Source organism: Vanellus vanellus (genome assembly GCF_965231255.1).
Source record: "Vanellus vanellus genome assembly, contig: HAP1_SCAFFOLD_858, whole genome shotgun sequence".
Classification (NCBI taxonomy): domain Eukaryota; kingdom Metazoa; phylum Chordata; class Aves; order Charadriiformes; family Charadriidae; genus Vanellus; species Vanellus vanellus.
The window spans coordinates 58,639-78,123 of NW_028128588.1; the positions used below are offsets into that span (position 1 = coordinate 58,639).

The 19,485-nt window shown below is 52.8% G+C and overlaps 1 protein-coding gene across 1 annotated transcript; it reads left to right on the forward strand.

The window, feature by feature from the left end:
* Positions 1-591: 591 nt before the first annotated feature.
* Positions 592-15,180, forward strand: LOC309684152 (electroneutral sodium bicarbonate exchanger 1-like; the record flags this gene model as incomplete). The annotated part of the gene is made up of 23 exons (XM_082500107.1): positions 592-673; positions 1,356-1,499; positions 1,903-2,038; positions 2,229-2,389; positions 3,338-3,526; positions 3,673-3,782; positions 3,914-4,071; positions 4,446-4,533; positions 4,967-5,113; positions 5,278-5,369; positions 5,859-6,033; positions 6,168-6,301; positions 7,188-7,433; positions 7,536-7,641; positions 8,533-8,694; positions 9,397-9,510; positions 9,864-10,025; positions 10,624-10,875; positions 12,326-12,394; positions 13,658-13,831; positions 13,932-14,066; positions 14,485-14,582; positions 15,093-15,180. Coding segments are annotated over 23 exons (3,222 nt in total), but the record flags the coding sequence as incomplete, so codon positions are not given.
* Positions 15,181-19,485: the final 4,305 nt, after the last annotated feature.

The window sequence follows — 19,485 nt, forward strand, 5'->3', positions numbered from 1 at the left end:
TGGCTTTTCTTTTGAGGAGAAAAACGCAGTTTTGTGTGGAAAGCAGGCTTGCAGCAAGAGAAGCCCGAGCCTGGTTGGGCTGAAGTCGAAGCTTCACCCTTGCAGGTTCTTGAGGGCCTTTGGAGGTTGATGGTGGCCATGTCCTGTGGCCAAGTGCCATCTAGTGAGTCCTGCAGGTATCACTTTTGGAGAATGAAACTGGCTGTGCTCAAAAGTGTGGAGTTGGGTTCCCCCACCCCACTCCACCCCAGTTTGGAAATCCCTTTTTTAATTTTAATTTTTCGAAAGGAACCACAAGAACGAAGCAGGAGGTTTGGTTTTGGTTTGAAACACTCAACTGTCTCCCCTTTTAGTAAAGCCTTCCAGACTCACGGTATATACAATACAGGTGACATTACAGGTGGTTTTATTTGGGTATGGGAATAAAAACCTCCAAGTCCGTGTTTTTAGGGCTGTGCCTGGAGGAGGAGACACACAGAGGTGTGATGCTCTTGGGCTCGCGTGGCCGCAGGGATGGGTGATGACTGGGAGGACGTAAGGGAGCTCTCCTCACCCGGCCCCAACTTGTACCTTCTTCTCCTCACTAAACAGAGACACGACGAGGAGGCGGTGATTGACCAGGGAAGAACGAGCACCGCTGTCACTATTCACTATGAGAAGGAGGAGCTGGAAGGTGAGTCGGGAGAGGTGCCACCAGCCCCACGCGTTTTCCCGTCGCGCAAAGTCCCTGCCACGTCCTGTGCTCAGCGTATGCATCACCTGCAAATAAACAAGCACAGTTATTTTCACATTGTTTTAATATTATGGCTTTTAGACAGAGGGGAAAAAGCCCCCATGGCATCTGCGGTGTGAGCGTTGGCCACAGAGCTGGGTAGTTCCCAGCTTGTTTTCTCAGAGGCTGCTCTTGGCTTGGAGAGGTCAGGAGAATAAGTTGATGGCTGCAGACACAGGGCTGTGATTTTCTTTTTTTTTTGTTCCAGACTTCATTATCACAGGACTGATTGGATCTCCTCTTGTTGCCTTGTGCCATACAAAGATTTTAAAAATAATTACCTTCTGTGGCTGCTTAATGAGCAGGTCTGAGTGTTGTCCAGCCAAAGCTGGAATTTTAGACAAGGGTTGATATTTTCAGGGCACTTTTAGGTGACCCGGAGCCATCGCTTGTTGTTGCTCTATTGTTGCAAAGTTAAACAGGCTTGGAAAAAAGGATGTCTCTGACATTCAGGGATGCAGTGAAACTAAAATGAAGAGAAGTTGGTGTTTCCTCCTGGGATGGATGCGCTGGTTTAATCGTGGCAGCGGTGTCAACCGTCTCCACAATATCGAGAGTGATGCGAACACTGCTTTTTTCGCAGGCCACCGCACCCTGTCCGTGGGCGTGCGGATGCCGCTGGTGAGGCAAAGCCACCGGTGCCACCGGCACCACCGACCCCACCGCCAGAAGCATCGGAAGAAGGAACGGGAGAAGGACTGTGCCCCGATGGAGCAGGGCTACCACTGTAAGTCCCGCCGCAGCGTTCACGAGCCTTCTTGGGGCTGTGTGGGTGCCGGGATCCTCTGCAAGCAGGTCTGTGTGGCTGATTTGTGTGGTTTGCTGTTCTTCTGAGGGAAAGTGGCATTATTTGGGAGGCAGTTGAAGGCATAATGGATTGAGGCTGGTCTTCCTTAGAGGGATCCTGCCATTAAAAATGGAAACGTGGGGAAGGAAAGTGGCCCGTCCTTATGCAGACGTGCAATAGATGCTTCTCCTTCTCCGTGGCTCTGTGCAAGCCCGGCCAGACCCGGGGGAGAGGGGCTAGCCCAATATTTAGGGCTGAACTGGTGCCGATCGATGGCCACTTTGCGTATGAGCGTGACGGGTCGAATGCAGGTGTGGTAACGGGATTTATCTTCTGCCCCCAGACACCCCATCCCAGCGGGTGCAGTTCATCCTCAGCACCGAGGAGGACGAGCAGCATGTTCCCCACCACTTGTTCACTGAGCTGGATGAGATCTTCCTGAAGGCGGGTGAAGATGCCGAGTGGAAGGAAACGGCAAGGTAAATCCCTGCCACCGGCTGCGGTGGCAGCCGTGGGCTCTGCCTTCCGCTCTCTGGGACGTGAAGCTTTGCAGCTGCAGGTGCCAATGCGCGGAGCCTTCTCCTCTTGCCGCCCCGTAGCTGCACCAAAGAGGTTGCAGAGCTGAGGCTGTTTTCTTGCAACGGGGCTGATCGTGCCCAATGTCCGCAGGTGGCTGAAGTTTGAGGAGGACGTGGAAGATGGTGGCGAGCGCTGGAGCAAGCCCTACGTGGCCACGCTGTCCTTGCACAGCCTCTTCGAGCTGCGGAGCTGCATCAGCAACGGGATGGTGCTGCTGGATGTTTGTGCCAACAGCATTGAAGAGATCGCAGGTACTGAGCGCACTGCGACCCGCTGGGAACGGCCGAGCTCAATTTGCCGTGGTGCCCTTCACTCCCGTATCAAGCCCTGCCCCAATGGCACGTCCTTTTCCAGAACCTCCACTGTGTTTTTAAATTGTGGGTTGCTTTTTGGATGTAGACTGGGTGTACAACAGTCACATCAGCTTTTTCTCCCAGTATGGGAGCCTTTTGAAAGCAATTTGTGGGGTCAGAGAGGCGATTAGAGAATATTCTCCGGCCAGAAAGGAATGTCAGGGCTTGGCAGGCTGCTCTCAGGAACACGGAGTCTGTGTAAGAGCTGAACCTCCTTAAATAAGCTACTTACTACAAGCTGTTTCTTCCTGTTCTTGGTTTTTTTTTTTCCTATTGCCTTAACATCCAGGATTTAAGAGCTTTAAAGGCAGAGTTTATCTGGCAGGTGACCAAGCAGCATATTTCTGTGGGGAAGATAATTGAAGTTAATTGAAAAAGCGGCTTTGGAGAAATTATCTTTGACTGGCAGGTCTCCATTCAGCCCTTGCAAGAGCTGGAGAAGTCGGGGCCGTTCTTAGCACATTTCTCCCTGGGCTTGGCAAATTGCAGTGGATGGGCAAAGGAAACTCTGGGAAAGTCTGTGCTAGAGATTGCTTATAATTTGTTGACATGTGTCGAGTCTAGAAAGTCTGTCTAGAAACGCCAGATCGGGCAAAAAAATCACATTATCTAGGATGGGGAATAATTATCTGAGCGGAGTGATGAATAAGCACTTTGATGATGGCTTTTAGCAAAAGAGAATTCTTCCTTTGGCTGCAAAGGCTGAACTGCATTAAAACGTCTTGCTAAGCAAGGCTGAGCCCGCGTTAGGGTATCCTGCGTGGCGCAGCCTTCGCCGGGGGCTTGAGGGGTCGGGGCTTGGGGACTTTCTGCTCTGATGGCTTCGTTTCCCGTTGCCATCTCCAGATATGATCCTGGGCCAGCAAGAGCAGTCCACGGAGTTTGATGAGCGCACGCGGGCGAAAGTTCGAGAAGTGCTTTTGAAGAAGCATCACCATCAGAACGAGAAGAAAAGAAACAACCTTCTCCCCATCGTCTGCTCGTTTGCTGACATGAGCAAGAAGCAGTTAGACGTGCATCCCCTCGGCAAGCCAGGTGAGGGTTCCTGCAGGGTTCGGTACCCGGTGAGGGTTTCTGCCAGGCTTTGGCACCAGGTGAAGGTTTCTGCAGGGCTTTGGCCACATTAGACTTCTCCCGGCAAAGGAGAAGTGTCCCGATTGCTCCTTGCCTGTCTTTCTCAGTGTCTTTCTTTCTCCTCCCAACCCAAACACTCACTCCTCATCCATCTCCCACCACTGCAGAAGCTAAAAATGGGGTGAACCATGACAGCCATGCGATGGATCTAAGCAAGGTGAGACACTCGTAGCTTTCTTACGCCTTTAGGGCCAGATTTGCTCTTGCAAACTTGGCTGCAGAGTGTTCTGCAGAGTGCGGTGGGCTTTGCTTTTGGGGTAATGGCTGAAAATCCCTTGTCGTGCCCAGGCGGAGCTGCGCTTCATGAAGAAAATTCCCACCGGGGCTGAAGCGTGCAACGTGCTCGTAGGAGAGCTGGATTTCCTTCGCCAGCCCATCGTGGCATTTGTCCGCCTGAGCCCGGCTGTCCTCCTCTCGGGCATGACGGAAGTTCCCATCCCAACGAGGTCTGAACGAGAAGTGCAAAGTTTTTATTTAAAAAATAACCACCACAACAAAACACCAAATTGCATGCATCAGTTGGGCGTCCCAGGGGAACACGGCCAGTGGGAGCAAGCACGTTTCTCCCACCCACATCTCCGTGCTTTCATTCCTCCCTTCCCTGCTGGAGCTTTTAAACCCATTGGCCAATTTTAATGAAAGTTGGCCCAAACCTCAAATTTGCATTTGGTTTTGATGCGTTTCAAATTCATCACTGGAGTCGGTGAGCCTACACGTCCCCCCTGGAGCCACGCTCTGGGCTGGGAGCTCCCAGGGATTTCCTTGGGCGCCCTTTGAGTGAGGCCATGTTCTTCTCTCTCATTTTGGTTTTCTTGCCTAGGTTCCTGTTTGTTTTGCTTGGACCAGGAGGAAAAGCCCATCAGTACCATGAGATCGGCAGGTCCATGGCTACTATCATGACGGATGAGGTGTGACGAGATAAGAGATATCTCTGGGTCATTTTTTGGGGGCTTCACCTCTCCCTGTCTCTGTAGTAGTGAGGAAGAGGGTTTGCTGTCCCTCTTAGCTGCCTGCAGGAGGCTAAAATCCCACCTGGGCTGCAGCCCGCGCCTCATCCTTCTCCCCAGGGTCCCCAGCACGCTGTCCCCAGTGGTGGCATTGCCAGGGCCAGTGAAACTTCTCCTCTTGAAGCAGAAGGCTGTGGTGTGCCATGGGGGACGGGAGCCTGGTGGAGATGGTTACAAATACTGTGATGCACAGATTTTTCCTTTGGGGGAATATTTCCTGCCATTTCCAACAGGCGATATGCGGAAAATGACCTTGCATTTAGCCAAGAGCTTATTGCACTGGTTAGGACATCCGAGATGGGTCGTCCTCTCACCAGGTTGTCTCCTACGGCAGGTTTTCCATGACGTTGCCTATAAAGCCAAGAACCGGGCTGACCTGGTGGCTGGCATCGATGAGTTTCTGGATCAGGTCATGGTTTTGCCGCCAGGAGAGTGGGATCCCTCCATCCGAATTGAGCCCCCGAAAAACGTCCCTTCGCAGGTGGGTGCTGCGGCAGAAGGAGGCACGAGGGGGACAGGCAGGAGGGCAGCACGGCTGGGGGTGCTCCTCAGGGGCCCAAATTCACAGGTCACGTACCCAGCCCAAAAAGCAAAACAAGCCAGTGGCTGCAAAGACATATCTTTATCTTATTTCCATTTTAACAGGAAAAAAGGAAGGTGCCAGAAGCTCTCGATGACAGCGCTTCTCACAGCAAGCCGGAGAAGCACAGCGGTCCTGAACTGGAGCGGACAGGAAGGTGTGAACTGAAATAGTTTGGTGGGGTGTTTTTCTGTTTGCCCCTAACATCTGAGTGCGCACCTCCCTTCTAGCAGAGTTTTGGGGTGAACTGGGTCAGTGAAGGGGCTCCAGGTTCCCAGCTTGGTCCCCTGGGCTGGGTGGGTGGGAGATTTGGGCAGCTGGGCTCAGCCGCAGCATGGTTGCACACAGGTTTTCTTGCTTTGGGGTGGAAGCAGATGTGTAAGTACCTCCAGGTAGAGCTCTGCTGCTTCTCAAAGTGAGGGACTGTTGCAATAAGAGGGGGTGGGCTCTCAGGTTTGGTCTCTTTTTCTTTTTGTTGGAGGGGTTTTTTGTATGCCTCAGTTTCTACTGGGGCTAAAATGGGAGAAGGAGACTTCTTTTTAGCAACAGAAGTTACTCTGTGCTTGTGATTGTCCTTCCTCAGCCAAGAAAACTTAATGCGGTCTTCCACAAAAATGGTTTATTTTTTTTTTTTTCCTTCCTCCAGGCTCTTTGGAGGTTTGATCCGGGATGTGAAGCGAAAAGCCCCCTGGTTCTGGAGTGACTTTCGGGATGGTCTGAGCCTGCAGTGTCTGGCGTCCTTCCTCTTCCTCTACTGTGCCTGCATGTCCCCCATCATCACCTTCGGGGGACTGCTGGGGGAGGCGACCAACGGCCACATAGTGAGCACCTCTCTCTGTTGGGTGGCACAGGGGAGGACAAAACTCCTGCAGAAGTCCTTGCTGCAGTGAATTTGCACTTGTGTTTTTCCCCCTAATAATTTAATTACTCACTGCTGCCTCTCTTCCCCGGACAGAGTGCCATGGAGTCGCTGCTGGGCGCATCCATGACCGGCGTGGTGTATTCCCTCTTTGCTGGCCAACCTCTCACCATCCTCGGCAGCACCGGCCCCGTCCTCGTGTTCGAGAAGATCCTCTACAAATTCTGCAAGTAAGGCTGGCTGCTGCGGCCAGGTGCTGCGAGCGCCTTTGGAAGAAGGCAGGGATGGAGAAAGGATGTTTTTCTTAGTGGTAGTTGGTAGATTTAAGTTGTCTTCTGTGTCACAGACATCACGCGCTGCTGCTTTAGTATGTGACGGTGCAGGAGCCCTTGGTCTCTGAAGGATGGATGGGTGGTTTGAGGTTTTTAGGGTTAAAGTGAAAGAGCAGGAGGAGGAGAAACCACAAGGATGTGGATGCCCGAGATGGACTGCACAGGGAAGATGAGACAAATGACTCTGGTTTGGGAATGAGGGAAGATTTGCTTTCCTCTCAGTACAAACTCGGGCACTTTTTTGCATGATTTTTGCTGGAAGTGGAAATATATTTTACCCACATATCCAAAGAGTTTTCTGGTCCAATGTTTTGATGATTTTTGAGAAAGCAGGAGCTTTTCAGGCAAAATGGATATTTTCCATGACAGTCTTTTTGTTGTGGCAACTGTGATGGGAGATTAACCCCCCTTATTGCAATTAAATTTATTATGAAGCCCCAACTTGCTGGCAGCAGGTAACTGGGTGCAAACCCAGCCGGTTTCGCTGTTAGGGCATCAGGGTGATGTGGGAGAATACCACCTTCCACAACAGGGACCTGACCTCAATTAGCCTCCGAGGCATTAACACAAGGTCATTGTTAAATAAGGATTAATTAGCCTCTCCTCCTGCGGGCCCACACCCTGTGCCGCAGCCCCGAGGCTGTCTGTCGTAGGAGGCGGAAACTGCATTTACCATCCGCAGCCTTGACACGCTCCTGAATTGCTGCCGACTTTCCCCGAAGGAAGGCACGGCTCGGAGTCTCTTGCTGCCCTCTCCACCCTGCGTTTTCTTTTGCTTTCCCAGGGACTATGCGCTCTCCTATCTCTCTCTCCGGGCATGCATCGGGCTGTGGACCGCCTTCTTCTGCATAGTGCTGGTGGCCACCGATGCTAGCTCTTTGGTGTGCTACATCACCCGCTTCACCGAAGAAGCCTTCGCCTCCCTCATCTGCATCATCTTCATCTACGAGGCTCTGGAGAAGCTGAGTCACCTGCGAGTGACCTACCCTGTGCACACGCACAGCAAGCTGGACTTCCTCACCATCTCCTAGTGGGTTTCTTCCTCCTAAAACGCCGCTGCCCCTTGGCAGGAGCTCAGGGCTGCACCTCCATCGCCTTCCCCTCACCCCCGTCTTGGCTTCTCTCCTCCCAGCTGTAAGTGTGAGGCACCGACCCATCCCAGCAACGAAACCCTGCAGTTCTGGGAGAGCAACAAGATCAATGTGTCTGGCATCACCTGGGAGAACCTCACGGTGACTGTAAGTGCCCCGAGTCACTGCTTCCTCGTGTCGCGGCCGCGGGGTCCAGGGGCACTGGCCTGGTGCAAAGCTCAGAGCCCTTCAGGTGAGATGGGCTTCCAACTGTGCCAGTGCTGCTCTGAAAAGTTGTTACTTCAGTCTAAGGTTTGGGTTTAACCCCCTTGGGCCTGGGAAGGAGAGTCCACCTCATCCCCGACATGGTGGGCAATAACTGTTATCCTCAGGACAGTGGTTCTGTCTGGGAGCAAGGTTCAGTGGGTGCTTTGGTTATTGGAGAAGTTGGAGGACTTCAGTTCATGCTTGAAGGCTGTAATTAGCTTCCTTAATTGGTTCCTAGTAACTCCAGGCCTTGCTTTCTTACTCAGCGCTGTCTGAAGGTACGTGCATAAACTTGCATGTCTGAGCAGCCCCTTGGGCCATTGTTGCTGGAATCAGAGCTCAGGCACAGGGTGGGACGCTCTTATGGACATCTTCACCCCCCTTGGCCGTGTCCTGTGAGCCCGACCCTGGGAAGGGACAATTTGTCTCTTCTCCTTTCCTGTCGCTGTTGTCTTAGCCCTCCTTCCCCGTTCCCTCCTTCCCCGTCCCCAAGAGTTTCCAGTGTTTCCTTCCCCTCTGGTGTCTTCTTCAGCCACGGTTACCTGCTGTTCAAGCAGAGGATGTGCCATAGGTCTGTGGTACGGTGTCCCATCACATCTCCTCTCTCCGCTGTCTGTGTAGTTCCATGTGTCACTTATTCAGCTGCTGTTGATCGTTAAATATAAATCTCCGCTAGCTGCAGCCATCCCGAGGTCACAGATCTTGGAGCAAGATCCTCCAAACTCCCTAGTTATCCGAGGTTTCCTTGCCGCATGTGCACTACCTTTGTGTCCTGATGCTCTGTTTCCCCAGGAATGTCGGTATTTGCATGGAGAGTTTCGTGGACCTGCCTGTGGACACGATGGCCCCTACACGCCCGATGTCCTCTTCTGGTGCTGCATCCTCTTCTTCTCCACCTTTGTCCTGTCGGGCTTATTGAAGAAGTTTAAGACCAGCCGTTACTTCCCGACCAGAGTAGGTAGAAGACGGTGGCCAGCAGCAGTCTCCACACTCATTTCCCAAAATGGCTTTCCTGGAGCACTAAGCAGTGTTTGCCACCACTTGGTCAAACTGGGAAATATTGGACCTTGAAGGCCAAACTTGGATGTCCCTCACTCATTTCCAGGAGTGCAAAACGATCGTAGCGTTTCCCACCTGCCTCGTGACCTGCCCCGGAGCAGTTTTTTGCCCAGGCAGTGGGAAATCGGGTCTTCCAAAGTTGGTTGTCTGTTGTTTTTTTGTTTGTGTTTTTTTTTCACCTGGTGTGCCCAAGGGGAAAGTTGATTCAAATGAGGAACTGCCATAGAAAAAGACACAAAAGACACTGTTTCTTCCTTTTGAGGAGTAAATGATGCCTCAGTGCCTTATTCCCATTGTAGCTGTGAGTGCAGCTGTAGTGGCAGATGTCTGTTTCCTTATTTTTTAAGTTATTGGCTTTTTTTTAGGGTTTGAATTTAAACGACCCTTTTCCACCTAATTAAACTTTTTTTATTGCCTGACACCAGATCTCGCAGGTACAAACACAGCAACAGTATCTAACCGAGGGATTTGGCTGCATCTTCTCAGAGTGGTGGGAATTTGTTAACCAGCCTTAATGCTGTTGATGTCTTTAACTTTTCCATCTCACAATATGGCCCCGTTTGTGCTGTCCCTTTCAGCTCTGCTTTCTTGCCCCAGGTACGGTCCACAGTAAGTGACTTTGGTGTCTTCCTCACCATCGTCGTCATGGTCCTCATTGACTTCCTGGTTGGGATCCCGTCGCCGAAGCTCCACGTCCCCCACATGTTCAAGGTAATGGGGTGTTTTGGTGTGGAGCCACTTTCAGCTCTTGGGGATGCCACAAGGTGATGCTGGGACAGGACAGGGCTGAGTCTGGAGATGCTGGTGGTGTTACCATCTCCTCTTCCACCTCCAAATGCATTGTTTCCTTCTGGAAAGAAGACGCCAGCCCCAAAACTTGATACCTACAGAAGTATCTATAGGTGCTTGCGACGAGGACGCTGGCACTGCTGAACCCCGTAGGAGAGGGTGACACGAAGGCAGGGCCAGGAGATGAGGCGGCACAGCGATGGAGAGGAAAATCAAAGCCAGTGAAGTGGCTGGGCTGGGAGTTGATCCTGATGTGTGTTTTGGCTTTGTTGCAGCCTACCAGAGACGACCGCGGGTGGTTGGTCAACCCCATAGGGCCCAACCCTTGGTGGACGGTGTTGGCCGCGCCCATCCCAGCTCTGCTCTGCACCATCTTGATATTCATGGACCAGCAGATCACGGCTGTCATTGTCAACAGGAAAGAGCACAAGCTGAAGGTAAGGGGCTGCAAGAGCTGACCCCATCCCCACCCCACTCTGGGCTGCAGGTGTGGGGAGAAGCTCCTATGCCAAGTGCTTTGTGAAGGCGTTGGTTTGGGACAATGTCAGGCTGTGTGGCAGGATGCTCTGCTGGATTAGTGATGTCACAGGGAGCAAACGAGGGCAGTTCAGATGAGCAATCTTTTGGAGGAACAAATTAATTTTCAAGCACTATAGAAGCGTGTTTTTGTTTCAAAACGCCAGCAGGAGCTGGGGGAACGAACTGTTTTGACACACTGCCAGGGATAACTCGGGGTCACGCCTTGCTTGCCAGTGGTAGAACTTTCTTTATGAATGAAAATAGTCTATTTTGTTTGGTTTTTTTTTTTGAGAAGTAGCTATTGCACAAACCTCCCAAATCCACTTGGTCTGAACTCCTGCCAGATTTTCACGCAAGGTGCTTGCGCAAAGACCGGATCCATCCTTATTTTTGCCAATTCTTCTCTTAAATTTTCAAGAGGGTGACTTGCGCCCAAGTAGGGTTTGAGTCTGAGGCGCGACGTTGTCCTCGCTCTTGTGCTGTGGGATGCTCTGTTCCTTGTTTTGCTGCCCACAGAAAGGATGCGGGTACCACCTGGACCTTTTCATGGTGGCCGTGATGCTCGGGGTGTGCTCCGTGATGGGGCTGCCCTGGTTTGTGGCTGCGACTGTCCTGTCCATCACCCACGTCAATAGCCTCAAAGTGGAGTCTGGCTGCTCAGCTCCAGGAGAACAACCCAAGTTTCTGGGGATACGAGAGCAGAGAGTCACCGGCTTGATGATCTTTGTGCTCATGGGCTGCTCTGTCTTCTTCACTTCGGTGTTAAAGGTAAGAGGAAAATGCAAAACGCCCAACAAGCGTGAACTTTTTGGAGGTTATACAAAAAACATCCCCTCCATCCAGGCCTGAGTAGGTGTGGAGCAGAGGAGGAGGCAATCCCAAACCTTGAGGCTTGGCCCACGGTGGGAAGCAGCCTCAGTTATACTTTCCAGCCCTTCACACCCCAGTTTGGTGTCCTCGAGGCAAGCGAGCAGGACAACTGCTTTAATTCCCAGGTGTCTCTCAGGCCCACCTGTGTTTATGGGTTCCGATGAAGCGGATTCAGACCAGTACACTGCTCTCTTTCAAGCAGGCAGCACCTTATGGGATGCAATTGGCTCCCCCAAATGCCTCCCAACAGCCTTTCCCAGTAGCTAAACACACCAAAATCATCCCCGTGGGCTTCCTTGTGTGTTCCTCCCTGTTACGGTTTGAGAGACCCATAACAATCTGTTGTCATTTAGACAATCATTCTATCACCCGATGACCCCTCCCCACCTGGGAAAGGGAAATTGGGAAAAACAAGAAAACCCGAGAGATGAACTATAAACAGATTTAATAGAATAAGATTAGATAATTAACATTAACAGCACTAAAGAACTGATATTGATCCCGACACCAATACAGAATATGCAAAGATTATACTCAGCCAATTCTATCAGTAGGAAGCTGTGCACTCCCAGCAGTGGACAGCAAATGTGGGACACTGCGAGCGCTGCGGCTTCAGGAGGAAGGGAAGGCCTCAGGGCTCCGGCACCAGGGCACGAAGTTCTCAGGATGGCAGCCATCAAGGGAGAGAGAGAACTTCGCAGCAAACTTTCTAATTTATAATGAGTGTGATGTTGATGGTATGAAATAATCCTGTTGGCCAGCTTGGGTCAAGTGCCCGGGTCTCGCTCCTCCTCATCCCTGCACCTGGCGAGCTCGAAAACACTGAGACCTTGAGACCCACACACCATAGCTGGCTGTAAAGTAAATATTTTCACAAATTCAGACACTGGAGTCTTCTAAAAAAGCGAAGATTTTCCCAAGCATTAGAAGAGAAATTAGTCCTGTGTCTCTCAAACCAGGACACTCCCACAAAATCACCTCAGCTCTAGGCTAAAAGGAGGCACTTCGCTTTTGGGTGTTGCCGCAAGAATGTGTAGAAATGTTCTTCTGCCGTCACAGAACATGGTGTACAGTAGCATGGGTGAAATGGTCTATTTTCCTCCAACCTTTCAGGAAAACAGGATTATTCTAATGAAACGTAACTCAGAAGCTCAGCCTAAAGCAGAGCATTCACTCACTCACTCGCACGCACAAAACCTCTACAGGTTAAGAGGTGACACATCTCCAACCCTGTGGAAACTGGAAAGTTTTAGGCAATTTTAGGCAGTGCCTCTAGAAGAAAGCACTAATACTGAAAAAGCAATTAAAAAAATAAATTATTGCATTCTTTTTTTTTTTAATTTCCCAGTTTATACCCATGCCTGTGCTTTACGGTGTCTTTCTCTACATGGGCGTGTCGTCACTCAGAGGGATTCAGGTATGGACTCTTACAGCGTGCAGCTCCCTGCTGTGTCATCTCCAGAGACGCAGGAAAAAAGCAGTGGTGTGGGAGAAAACCTCCCCAAAAGCAGGCAGTGAAAGTATTTTGTATAAGGAAAAGATTGGTGGGGGCACAGGAGGTACGTAGGGTGGGAGGACCAGGCAAGTTCAGCGCGCTCTGCGTCACGGTTTGGGACAGGGCAGTGTTTGGTGTGGTGAAAATGGGGGAATTCAGTGCAAAGCGAAGGCGATTTCTACTGCCGGTGGGAATCCTCGCTGGGGGATTCAGTGGGCTGAGAAATGCCAAATAACAAACAGAAGAATAGAATATATTAAAAATATATTTTTATAGAAGAACAGCGAGGGGGGGTGAGATGATCTGAGGAGGACCTGGGGGTGCGGACTGATGAGAAGCTCACCGTGAGCCGGCAATGCACGATCGCAGCCCAGAAGGCCGACCACATCCTGGGCTGCATCAGCAGTGTGGCCGGCAGGGCGAGGGGGGATTGTGCCCTCTGCTGTGCTCTGCTCTGGGGAGACCCCCTGCAGTGCTGCCTCCAGCTCGGGGGGCTGCAGCACAGGAGAGCCATGGACCTGGTGGAGCGGGGCCAGAGGAGGCCCCGGAGATGCTGGGAGGGCTGGAGCCCCTCTGCTGGGAGGACAGGCTGGGAGAGTTGGGGGTGTTCAGCCTGGAGAAGAGAAGGCTCCGGGGAGTCCAGTGCCTAAAGGGGCTCCAGGAGAGTTGGGGAGGGACTCTGGATGAGGGAGGGGAGCAATGGGACGAGGGGGGATGGTTTGACACTGACAGAGGGCAGATTGAGATGAGATATCAGGGAGAAATTTTTCCTGTGAGGGTGGTGAGGCACCAGCGCAGGTTGCCCTGAGAATCTGTGGCTGCCCCATCCCTGGAGGTGTTCAAGGCCAGGTTGGTCGGGGCTTGGAGCAACCTGGGCTGGTGGGAGGTGTCCCTGCCCAGGGCAGGGGGTGGGACTGGATGATCTTCGAGGTCCCTTCCAACCTAAACCCTTCTGTGATTCTATAATAGAAGGACGTGGAATAATTGCAATGTGGTGGGCAGCTCTCATGGACACACCGGTTTATAGATGGAGCAAAGGGAAAACGGGTGCTGCTCCCGGGAGGAACAAAGTGGGATCCAGGATTTCTCACTGCACGCGAGTTCCTGAAAACTCCTTCCACGTCCCAACAGGGCCGGAAACTTTCCGCAGCCCCAAGGGGTAACTTTTCTGCTTTTATTTTGCAGTTCTTCGACCGCTTGAAGCTCTTTTGGATGCCGGCAAAACACCAGCCGGATTTCATCTACCTGCGGCACGTTCCCTTGCGGAAGGTGCATTTCTTCACTGTGATCCAGCTCATCTGCCTCGTCCTGCTCTGGGCCATCAAGGTGTCCCGTGCTGCCATCATCTTTCCCATGATGGTAAGAGCCGGTGCCGCTCGGCAGCGGGACGTTTGCAGCGTCGGAGTGAGACGTAGCATCATCTCACACCTCACCCCCTCTCCCTTCTTATTTTGTGAAGGTTTTGGCTCTCGTGTTTGTCCGGAAAGTGATGGACTTCTGCTTCTCAAAGCGGGAGCTCAGCTTTTTGGATGACCTTATGCCAGAAAGCACGAAGAAGTTGGCTGATGCCAAAAATGAAGCCAAAGAAGAAGAGGTGATGCTTGCTGGGTGCTCGGGGCTGGATGTCTCCCTCGGGCTCTGAGATTGCCTCTTTCCGTCACAGCTTCTCTTGAAATGTTGGGGGAAGATCTGAACTCAATAGAAATAGATCCTGACAGCCTGGATCCCGCATCATAACCTTGTTTTTAAATTAGCAGTGAGCTTAACACTTGAATAGCGGTATAATTTTTAAAGGTGCCATTTATAATAAACATTATAATTATGATGGAAAGATTTGCTCATAAGGGTGGTTTTAACTCCCCCCCCCAAAATGTTTGGAGTGAAAGGTCTTTCCCCGGCTGCGCTAACAGAAGGTCAGAAGGAGAGGGCAGCACGTGGGTTTTGCTGGGTGTTTAGTTTATCTCCACTTCGATCATAGACAGAGAACTTTGATTTGTCCCTTTTTATGTCAGGAGTCCCAGGAGATGATGGAAGCTGCTGCTGCAAACTCCGTTCGGCTGCAGCTGGGCAAGACCAGCAGCGCAGATATCCCAAAGCCAAGCAGCGACAGGTAAAGCCCCACCAAGCAGCAGGACCCCCGGCAAGATTAGCCTGAAGGGGGTTGGCAGAATTTTCACTGCGTTTATCTTTGCTGAGCATCCCAGCGCCATGCACTCAGCTTGGCGGGAAGAGCAAATTTATGGGCAGGGCGGGCGGCAGAGCGCTGGCACAGGCTGCCCAGAGAGGTGGGGGAGTCTCCCACTCGGGAGACATTCCAAACCCGCCTGGAGGTGTCCTGTGCCACTGCTGTAGGTGCCCCTGCTCTGGCGGGGGTGGGACTGGGGGAGCTCCAGAGGGCCCTTCCAGCCCTGACCAGTCTGGGATTCTGTGCAGAGCCTTTGCACAGAGCTGTAGCTCTGCGGCTCTCCGGCTCGCCTTCCAAACCTCCTCCTCCCGCCCAACCCGCTGTGCTTATGCGCAGCTTTGGTTCTCCTCCCCCCCGTTCCTCTTGCTGGTGCTGATGCGCTGGGTGGCGTCAGTTCCCACAGTCACAGATTGCGCTCTCAAATATTTATTGCAGGACTGATCCTTCGGAGATTAATATCTCGGATGAGGTGTCGAAAACAACCATGTGGAAGGCTCTCACTATGAGCACAGAAACAGTCTGAATCGGGGGAGGAAAGAGGTAAAGGATCGCGTGGGAACGTGGCCGTGCTCCTTTGCAAGCGGTGGCACGTGCCTACGGCTTTTTGTATTTTTTTGCCGGCAATGCCGAGCAAGCGGCGAGGGCTGCGGCACACGAACCAGCTCCTCTCTGCCGGTGCGGTCCCACGAGCGGGGCAGCAGCCCCACTGATGACGCTCTCCCTCCTTTTCTCTCTCCTCCCTCCCCCCAACTCCAGTTTTCATGTGTAGGAATCTTGACTTTGAAGGAGAGGCGTGAGAACGTGACTCGGGGATGTGCCCACGCAGACATGGGCAGAAACCGCTTTTATTTTGTTTTCCAGTTGGCGGATTCCCCTTTAAGCCACGGCGATGGTTTCAGCTGTCCTTGGTGTGCTTCAGGCATTCCCTCTCTCCAGAGCAGCAAACTGAGGTGCACATGACAGTCAGTGGGAGTTCGGTGGTGTTCCGCCTCCGTGTGTTCGTGTGTGGGTTGTTGCCGCTTTGTAGCAGTAGAGGGACTGCTGCCGCTTCATCCTTCAGTGCTATTTTTTTAATATCTCACTCCTCCTCTTCTGTTTCTCTTTTTCTTTTGTTCTCCAAAAATAAACTCTGAATGTTTCTGTTGTATGTGACGCATTCTCCACTTTCTTCTTCATCGCGACCAGGTTCTCGGGTCTGGTTTGGGGTCCTGCCTTCAGTTCGCCCTTCTGTCTCTCCCTGGCAGGAGAGGGATGCCCTCCGTGGCGGGGCAGCGCGGAGCGCCCAAGCGGTTGGGCCGAGGCGAAGGAAAAGCATTTGCTCCCTGCGCTCCAGTTTTACATTGGGGTTTTTTTTGGAATTTTTGTTTGTTTGTTTGTTTGTTTTTATTATAATTATTTTTCTTGTTTCGGCTCTGCCGTCAGCCTGGAAGCTGCAAAAGGCAGAAATGGTGCCTTCTCCTCCCCCGGCTGTTAAATTAATATAAGGCAGCGCTTCAGATCAAACCCCTCCAATCCGCCGGGTGGTGGCGGGAGCGGCCAGGCGAGACCTGGGGCTCTGTGTCCCCGGGCTGCCCCTCCGCTGCCCCTCCGCTTTCCTTCCTTTTCCCTCCCTGGCTCTCTCGCTGTGGTGTTTTTTCCTCCTCCCCTCTCCTCGCAAAGCCGCGTCTCTCTCGCAGGGTGGGATGAGCCCGGAGGCAAGTGGGAAGGTGCCTTTTCCTCCTCCTTTTTCCTGCCCCTTTGCAGGAAGAAGCTGTTGAGCAGAGATGGTTCTCGTGCTCTCTTCCCATCTCGGGGGGGTCGTTGGGCTGCGGCGTGGGGCCACAGAGCCCGGGAGGAGAGGACAACCCCGAAGAAAAGGTCCCCTTGCCGCCCTCCACCAGCAGCGGTGGGATGGGTGCAGGGACCCTCCTGCCATCGGCTTATCCCGTCCCCCGTGGGAGCCTTTTTCTGCAGCAAACCGACCCAAAACGACAACGGCACGTTGGTGCTTCTTGCTAAATGGGGAGGGGGGAGAAAAACAAATCATCTATCAGTTTGCTCTGTAAGGATGGAAGCGGCGCATCCCCAAACAGGGCCAAAATCAGGCGGCTTTTACGGGATGGGGTTTTGCAAAGCGGCTGGTGCCAGTGCCCCACGGTGACGGTCGGAGGGGGAAGAAGCTGGTTGAGCCCTTAAAAAGAGGAAAAGAAAAAGGCTCGGAGGAAGGGAAAGGTGCAGCACCGGGGTTTCCTTGCTGCTGTTCCTCCGGGATGCCCGTGCGTGTCCCCTCCACGCTGCCCTCCGGGCAGGACCGTGCTCGCTGCTCCGGCTCTGCCTCCCCGGAGGGGAAAGGTCCCGGTGCAGGAGAGTCCCCGTCTCTCCCCCCTTCCCAAAAGAAACTTTAATTTAATCGTTGCACTGGTGACCCACAGTGGCTGTGGGGCTGGGGGGCTGTGGTACCAGCCCTATTGCTGCCCTGCCCTTAAAATGGAATTATACACTTCTAATATAGGGCAATTTGGGTTTTTTTTTCCATTTTGTTTTCCTCCCTGTAAAAGGAGGGAGTGGGGCTGAGCTTCACTTCCTCCTGGCCGGGACCGGGGCCAGAGCCTGGGATGGTTTTCAGCATGTGCCAGGCATCACTCCAGCGGAGACGGAAAAGAAGAAAGTCACCCTGGAGGGAAAACGCGGCCGGTTTTGGGGCAGAGCGGGCTGAGTCCGGCTCTGCATCTCCCCCTTCCCCGGGGGCCACAAAACCTTGGCAGCTGCCTCCAAAAGTCCTTACTTAAAATCAAAGCAGATTTCCCCGGCGCGGCCCTCTCCTGCATTTGAAGCTCGGGGGTTTTTGCTGCTTACAGGGTGAGATTTTTTATTTATTTATATATTTATGTATTTATTTTTAATTAAATGAAAGCTGAGGTCTTGGTTAACAACGTGACTCTGAGCCACCTAAAAGGTGGCTGTGACCCCCCGGGCTGACTGTGGGACACAGTGCTGCGCCTGTCCCCCCCTTCGGGCCCCGTGATCCCACGGCCGGCTCCGTATTTTGGGAGGATTTAATATTTCCCTGTGCAGAGGGGAATTTTATGGGGAGGAGTCGGGAGGAAAAATCCCTCTCAAAGCTGCTGCTGTAGTTGCTTTAGGAATCAAATCCCACTGGACCCAAGCCTGGTTTCATCCCCCAAGGTCAGATCTGAAACTGGGGCCGTTCCCCACCAAGTGTCAAGGACCGGCGCAGGAAGTGCAATTCTGGGGCTCTGGTGGATTAAAGGAGCTGCTTCAGTCCCTCAAGATACCCTAAAAAAAAAACAGAACAGGGGCAGAATCCACCCAGTGTGAAGGAGTTACAGCAAGTTCTAGGAACTTTAAGCTATTGGCATAAACACACCCCTGGCTTTTCCATCATTGCTCGCCCCTTGATGATTTGCTCAGGAAGGGAAAATCCTGGGAATGGACTGACCAACATACCAATGCCTTGGAATTGCTAATAAAAGAGCTGAGGTTATTCCAACAACTTGGTCCTATACATCCAACTGACCCTGTCCATGTAGAATGGGGGTTCAGTGAACGTGGTTCTCACTGCACTTTGGCAGAAGGGACCCACACAGCTCCACTCCCCACACCGACAACCCTCCCCCTCCCCCAACGCTACAAAAAGCAGCAGTCCTTAGGGCAGACTCCTTAAGCTGACTCCACAGCTACGGCTCCCGGTGGGCTCTGGGGGAGACAAGGGGGCCCCGGGGCTCTCCGTGGGCTTTAAAGGGGTCCCAGGGCTGCCCACGGGCAGAGAGAGGGGTAGGAGAAGAAAAAAGGAGGAGAGAGAGGAGAGGAGAGGAGAGGAGAGGAGAGGAGAGGAGAGGAGAGGAGAGGAGAGGAGAGGAGAGGAGAGGAGAGGAGAGGAGAGGAGAGGAGAGGAGAGGAGAGGAGAGGAGAGGAGAGGAGAAGAGAGGAGAAGAGAGAGAAGAGAGGAGAGAAGAGAGAAGAGTCGAGGGGGGAGGGGAGAATGGTGGGGGGAATGGTTGGGGGTGTGGGAGTGAGCGTGTGAGGGGGGAGTGAGGGGAATGGATGTTTGTGAGGGGGGAATGGGTTTTCGTGAGTGGGAGAGGCGAAGGAGCGGAGGTTTGCAGGGCTGTGAGGTGTCTGTGAGAGAGGAGGCCCCGGAGGGAGGTGAGTGGAAAGGGCTGTGTGTGGAAAGAAAAGCTTTAAGGACAGGCCGGGCTGGGGAAAGGTGGTGGGCCCCGAGGGAGGGCTTGGGGAGCGGGGCTAGAAGCGTGGGTTTGGGGCAAAACTCTGGGAAAGAAACTGCAGGACAGGGCCAATCTGAGGATACAGTTTTAGCGAAGCTTCAAGGAAAAGGTGACCAAAGGTGCCTCTTGTCCTTTTGTGGGCTGGTTTTGTCTAAGTTATTCATGCGAGTGGATTTTTGCCACACGGGATGGGAACGTTCGCTTCCCGGGATAGCTGATGCCCCTGGATAACCACTGCCCGCGAAGCACTGCGAAACCCCGTGTTCAAAAATGAGAACAAAGGCCGGGTTTTGCCTCTCGGAAGGATCTCTAAGCACCGTCTCCACGTTATTTTCAGTACCTTTCTGGTTGTTTTCTTTCCCCCCACCCCTGTGATGTCCGTCGGGGGGACTGGCGGAGCTCTGCAGGCGGATGTGTGGCTCATTTTGCTGAGGGCTGAGCTGATTTCAGGGAGTCCCGGCTCATTTTGCGGAGGATTGGGCTGGTTTAGGGGGGTCCCGGCGCATTTGGGGGAGGGCTGCGCTGGTTTCGGCCTCGCAGTGCCCGGGGCGGAAAGAAGCGGTGGTGCGGGGCTGAGGGGGCCTCGTCGTCCTCGGCGCGGC